The 6,994-nt window shown below is 42.7% G+C and overlaps 1 protein-coding gene across 2 annotated transcripts in view; it reads right to left on the bottom strand.

Annotated features, from left to right (window-relative positions):
• Nucleotides 1–716: 716 nt before the first annotated feature.
• LOC119450545 (transmembrane protein 41B) overlaps nt 717–6,994 on the bottom strand; it is a 29,656-nt gene continuing 23,378 nt past the window's right edge. For both annotated transcript variants that reach the window (XM_049665953.1, XM_049665954.1), the window contains exon 7: nt 717–6,129. In XM_049665953.1, the coding sequence (XP_049521910.1) occupies nt 5,960–6,129 (170 nt within the window). In that variant the 3' untranslated portion in view covers nt 717–5,959. The remainder of the gene's footprint in view (nt 6,130–6,994) is intronic.

Genomic DNA, 6,994 nt, shown 5'->3' with positions numbered 1-6,994 from the left:
GGGGTCAGTTTAAATTTTAAAGAGAGATTATATGCTGGCAGCAGCAATTGCAAAGAGCACGAAATTGGCTTGATATGTCAATGTCACGGACAGCATTTAAATGAGCCAATGTTTTTGCGCTTCATTTCAGCAGTGTTGCAAGTGTTTGGAAAAGCAAGCTGGTACGAGCACTGTCATTGATGCTGTGTTACTGTTCTTAAAGCGTACAAGGATTTTGTACATGACAGTGCCTTCCTATGACAAGTATTAAATAATGCATGCATTATTTAATACTTGCAAGTAATGCAAGTATTATGCAAGCAAAAGCTAAAGAATGAAGGTTTTAGCAACGTCTGACTGAATTGCCGACACCTGTGTTGCATGTGCTCAACTAACTGTATATTGACATTTTCATTCTCAATGTTACAATTTAATCAAATTTAGTGTTTCACAAGCATTCTTGTGATGCTAATTGTTCACAAAGCTATTTCGGGCATGTATTTTAGTTCGTGCAGCTTTACTTTTTTACTGCTAGCCAGCAGGGTAATTGGGCCTTTACCAAAATATTTAGGTTTTGAGACTGGTTCTTCACGTTTTTCAGTGTGGTTAAGGCAAACCGTGGTATTCTAGTCAGCTTATCACAAACTTTGTTTAAGTTTGGATTAATAAAGTGGTCATAAAAAGAGTGTCTTTAGTCCATTTTATACCATGAACAAAACATGACCTGACAGCTGCCGTTGAACACAACTGAGATTTCATCATTTATTTTGCAGTTCAAGTTACACCAATATGCAATCAATAACATTTCACTTGGTTTCTGTGTGCGTACAACTTCTGGTCTACGGCCAGTACTTTGCAAAGCAATGCCCTGGCACACAACAGAAAATAAAACGTATCAATGTAGAGGGGAAAAATATTACACGCAGTGCTTAGATGTATTACAACATTCCGATTATTTCGGTTGGTTAACAGTGGCAGCTAGCAATTGATTCTGACAGGTTCCAACACTTGACGCCGTAATTGCTAATACTTAGGTGCGCTTGTGAAGACTGCCAGATTCATTACAGTAAAGAAAAAAAAGAAACTAACTGCAGAAGTTAGCTGCGATGAACGCTTCTTTAACACTGCAAATAAAGTAGACGCTACCTTTGTTATCACTTAAAGAGCATATTAACGGCGCAGCTTATATACTCCTTTCACTGTAATAACAAGAGCCTCTTGCCACGCCTTGGTTGCTAAAAACATTGTTATACGAACAAGCTATAGTCATGACTAGTTTTCAGTATCCAGCTATGAAAATAAAAGGTCTATTCAAAAGACAAGCTGAAGAAATACTGTTATCTACCTTCAAAGTAAAAGGAAAGGGAAGGAGAGTTTAAAGAAAGCCAAAAAGTTATCGGAAGCATCCGTCACATTTTGCTGCCCCTTTCAAGTTTTCTGCCCCTAGAGAATATCAGTATGCAAGATTGAACTTGGACAACACTGAGCACTTAGAACTACTGAACACTACATACAACAAATGCACTTCACGAAACAGGCCAGTGGCTAACCCCAAGGAATGTCTTGTTTAAAGAACCGATTTCGCGCGGCAGTGCTAAAACAATTGTCTTGTTATTGCATGTTGTGCAAAATATACTTTGCGTGTCCATCACTTTCATTTCAAAAAGGGGGAAAAAAAAATGCAGGCACAGTGCAGTTGTTGTACAATACCACCAGTGTTTTAACAAACAGTGCCACCTGCAGTAGGAACTCCAAACAAATTATGTGGAACATAACACGTGGAGCAGGCAACGCTCGAGAAATGCATATCGTGACTGGCATGTTTTGCCAAGAGATAAAATTCTCACATTTAAGCGACTCTTTTTTTTAACCTGAAGCATTAGAAAGGTGCCCATACACACAAACAATTGCTGTATATGGTCAACAACAAAATGTTCGAAATGCAAAAATAAATGGCCACGCCAGGAAACGTGCTTGGCAAGTGTCATATGTTCTATTTCGTCAAAATCAAACAGTGCGAAGGGAACAAAGGACAATAGATCCGCACAGCACAGCTGCTGACTCGCAACTAGTGCCTGCGTTGTCCGAGTCAATTGTTCTTTGTTCCTTTCGCGCTGTTTGAATTCGATGATGTTAACCTACCAACTTGACGCTGTGATGTTCCATATGTTTCTTGGTTCTTTGCATTGACTTCTATTAACACTAATTTTCACGCGTTGAGCTGTTGCTGCCAGAAGGCAGAAACAAAAATTGCCAAAGCCAATCGCGTCTCAGAGTTCTCGCCTATGCATTAGCGGTGTCTACTTTGAGATTAGACATGGTGTCAGGCTTCAAATCTTGCTGCCTCCAGGGGGCACTAAGGTTGCACACTGCAATTGCGAGATATCTCTTTGCATCATCGAGGGCACTGCGCTTTGATTTTCCACTGTCACTTTCTTTTGTACACCTTGATCTTGCAAGCGCTCAGTCAGTTGTGTTGACGGCAGCATTTTCACTGTTGAAAGCTCAAACGTGTCGCTTAAGAAATTAATGCTTTTGTGAATCCCAGCATGTGAAACTGATCGCAGCGAGTCTCCTGCGCAATTTTGTCTGCTTCGCGAGTCATGGATAAATTTCCTGCCATCAGTGGCACTGTTTTCTTCACCACCCAGCTTAGGACAGCGCTGCACTGTGCCTTTTATATAAAGATGGACATGCATGTGTAAAGTCTCAAAAAGTTGCAAAAATTAACAAGTTAACAAAACCTGAGTGAGCAATTTCACTGCAAATGTATTCACCAAGATGCCAGCGAAACAGAAATGGCCCGCATATTGTTGGTCCTAGTTTCATAGCTCAAGCTTGACAAAAAGTTTGCGCGGACTCTTAATTGCCACATTCACGGCATATAATATGTCAAGGACAGTGAAAGCATGAATATATCCTTTTTACAAACGTAGCATCAGCAAGGCAAGGTTGTTATCGCTGTACTAAAATTAGCCTGCATGCAACACGTGTGCAGCCTACAACCTTTTATGAAACATTGCAAAAGTCAACACGCATTTCATTTACTTGTTAAAGCAGCTGAAACTCCAACATAGAATACTTTCTTTTTAACTCTTTTCAGTGGAGACAAGGAAAGCATGCACATCAAAATGCAATAACTTCAGTACATTGTGACAGGGCACACTGCAGTACAAAATATAGTAACATTTTTTTTTCTTTAACGAAATAATAAGAAAGAAAAAGACAGCACTGCATTTTCCCCATATTACTTCTTAATAGGAAGACACTTTCAGCAGACCACATCAATCACACACACGATCTCACATAGAAAGCGAATGGATCAACACGAATTTGCTTTCTATGAGCTCCAAGGCCTAAGCTATAGACATGCTTGTTTAGTCTCCCACGATCATGCAACCACATAAACGGTAGCCACGGATGCAAACGAAACACAACGTGCACACAATGTACAATGAAGTTTACACAACCTGCAAGTGTCGGGGCATACAGGCATCCATCCCAAACGACCTAGCACAAAGGCGAGGCGCGCTCTACCCTGTTCGAAGCTGCGCAGATCGAGGCTTTTCTGAAGACATTTGAAACTATCATACGGTATTCTTTTCCCACCACTGGCTGCCATGCACCTAATCGCATGTATTACATGAAACACGCCTGGGCATATTACTATAGCAACACCAAGTAGTGCACCTTTCATTGTAGTGGCTGGTTTTATGTGAAATGGCTGTCAAGCAGGTCGTATGCAGCTTTTAGTGTATTGTGGTAGGTGGGTTAGCATTATTGGTAATACTTGCGAAGGCTCGACCGCGTGAGCTATTTCATTGGAGGTAGTCAACCTGTCATATTAAACTTAGTTCTGTCAACAACTTTCAAAGCCAAAAGAAAGAAAAAAAAAAACTTTCAAAAATGTGCCCACAAATGCAGCCGGAGTTGCAAAATTGAAAAAAAAGTGCTTTCTCATTACCGTTTTCATAAAAGGATCCTATCAGCAGTGCACTGCAAGAATTATAGTCATCAAATTCCAATTACTCTGCTGAACCTTGAAGTGAATCCACTCATTGCATGTGTTTTCTTAGGCTGCCCGTGCGGATAAACTTTGTTGCACTTTGGTTTGATGACCCTGCAATAGTAGAGTAGTGCTTTCAGACCTCTGAAATGGCAACTTAATATTACGATTACCCCTTAAAAACTTGGCTTCCATATTAACCTAGTTGACATGCGCTCATTACCATCAACTCCACCCTTACGCTGCGAAATAAACGTTCAGCCACTCGCAGATCTCGCATGCCATCGGTCCCGAAACTAGCCACGGCAGGGGTAACCTTGCTATTATTCCTCAGCCTGAACACATGCATTTACAACACGCTTTCTTGTTTCGCAATATCTACATGCCCAATTCATTTCATCCTGCTGCACTCTCTCTACTGGTTAGATTGAAAAAGTATATGCTCTTTTTATGGGTTATGTGCTGTTAGCCTGATGAAGAACGGAGCTAAGTCTTGAAATTCCTTCCATGCAACGTTTTTTCCCCCCCTTCTCATATGATTGCGAAATGGCAGAGCAACAAAAAACTGCTTACACGCGCCACCACAACGCATGCTGTACAGCATTGAGCCACAGTTTACGATTTCAGTCGTAGATCGAGCCTCCAGAACCACCAAAAAAGAACCAAGAACCAGGCAATCTTGTTCGCACAACTCTGTAGAAATGAAGTTGCATGCCCCAGTGCGCTTCATATTTATATACAGACTGCATCACAACTCAAAACTGCACTGACAAGACAGGCACGCACTTCAAGTAGCATATTTTACTTGTTCGCAACATGCTACGAGTGCAATGTTGACCAAAACAAGCAAGCACGCATCTGAGCCTTTCCAGAAGTATGTTGACGTCACTGGAAGCTACAGACACAATCCGGATAACTTGGCCACTTTCAAAACCGAATGGCAGAAGCGAGTGATTGAAGAAAGTCTGCTCACAAGGGAAAAGGCAAATGCACAGCCCTGGTTACGGACAAACGAAAGTGAATAAAACGTGGCAGAAAATGATAAAGGAATACTGTAACTTTGATAAATGTGAAAACTTTATGACAAACAAACACACAAAATAAAAAGAATGCGGCTGCCCTGCTGATAAAAAAAAAAAGAAATGACAGAGAGGACAGAAGATGTCAACCTATCGTACAATACCAGCTGCTTACGCAGCTCCCATCATAGACAAGGGACCAAGAGAAAAGATCAGCAAGTGAAACAGTAACAAATATGAAGTTGACCCCCCCAGGCTTGTGTTGGGCTCTTGGAAACACAAGAACACCTCAAAGAGAAAGGAAAAAAACAAAACAAAAAACAAACAAACAAAACAACAGAGAGGCTAGCTTGGACAACAACACAACCTGTCAGATGTGCAAAGCCGAAATATAAAAATATGCAGTTAGTACTACAATTTCAGTGGCTGGCACTGGTCGCAATTACATTTGCGTTTTCGTACGTGCAAGTGTTTCAAAGTTACTAGTTCCAAATCAGGAAAAAAAAAAAAAAAAAATCAGATTTAGGTCGAACTGCAGAGGCACGTAAACAATGAAGGCAACGTCAAAATAAAAATGCCTCCAGTCATCTTTTAAATTGTCCGATTTCGTCCATGACATACACAATTTTTGAACAGACAGCGGTGGGGAGCCAAGTGTGTTGAAAGTTGTACCTCGCAAGAGAGAAACGGGAGGACGAAACCAAGAAATGGGAGAAAAGCTACCTTTCCGGGCAAGTCTCTGGACATCTTAAGATGATGGAGGCACGCTGAATTTCTCTTGAAAAAAATTAAAAATTTTAGAGGGTGTTTTACAGTGGGGAAGCAAGGGTCGGCGGCATGGTGGGAGGAAGGGGGGGCACAGAAACGAGGAAAAACGTGAGAAAAATTGGGCGGGCGTCAGCAAGTCAACAGAGGAGACACGCGAGGAACGTGCATCCTGGCCAGAAGAGGAGCACTAGAGCACTTTCTGCTTGAGCTTGCCCTTGAAGATCACTGGCAGCAGGGACAGCACGGCAAAGATGGCCAGCATGGACACGGACCACCAGGAGATTGCGTCTCGGGTAGAGCTCAGCTTATGCAACGTGGTGCCGGCCTGGATGGCTACAAACGATGGCGGCGCCACACCTGCAAGCACCGCGTGACAAGGCAATGTTAGGTCCAGGTCACCAACATGGTGAAACCAAACTCCGTTAACTGGACTTCAACTGCGTTCCAAAGTCTTAATCGGCAGGAAACTGCTGGTATTCAGACATGGAATCGGCATAGACTGGCGAGTATTCAATCCAAAAAACAATTCACCAACAATTACAATACTGCCTAATGAGAAATTTGAGTGCAGCTCTATAGTTTGTGCTTTCATTTCACGATATACTGGCTGGCGCAGACAATCTGTCTCGTGCGACACGTTGCAAACAGAGCAAAGTGTGGCGTGACTGCCTCGTTAATCCGGAGATCGCGAGAGGCAGCGCGTGGGTGATGCGTGGCCACAATTCACAGCAGCCGCCGCAGACAGAGCTCCGCTCATGCAGCATGCCTTATTGATGGCATGACTGTTGAACAGACGACGAGAACTACTCTAGCAGCATCTCATAGTAATCGTCGCCGCAGAACACGTCTTGTGCGGCACTATGCATCTCTTCTCATGCTTTCGACATACAGTTAAACCTGCCTATAATGAACCTCCATACAACGAATTCCTTGATATTCCTAAGCTTTTCTATTCCCCGCGATTACTCCATAGAAGCACATGTATTTTCAACCTCTATGTAACAAAGTGGCAGCGGGAGACACCCTTTAAATAACGAATTGCCCCCGCTGACCACCTAGCCATACTGCCCCAAATTTTGTTATTTTAGCGCGAGCAGCAGCCACATGCATCTCCAGCGGTTGCCCCGCCAGCGCGCAAAGCAGTGTCATTGTGCTTGGTGCACATGACACGAGGCTTCCGCAGAGTGCCGCTGGTGCAACATGCAGGGAGGAACAATGCGGA

The sequence above is a fragment of the Dermacentor silvarum genome, chromosome 4 (genome assembly GCF_013339745.2).
Source record: "Dermacentor silvarum isolate Dsil-2018 chromosome 4, BIME_Dsil_1.4, whole genome shotgun sequence".
Classification (NCBI taxonomy): Eukaryota; Metazoa; Arthropoda; class Arachnida; order Ixodida; family Ixodidae; genus Dermacentor; species Dermacentor silvarum.
Note: the sequence above shows the minus strand (reverse complement) of the source record. Positions and strands in the feature narration are given on the sequence as shown.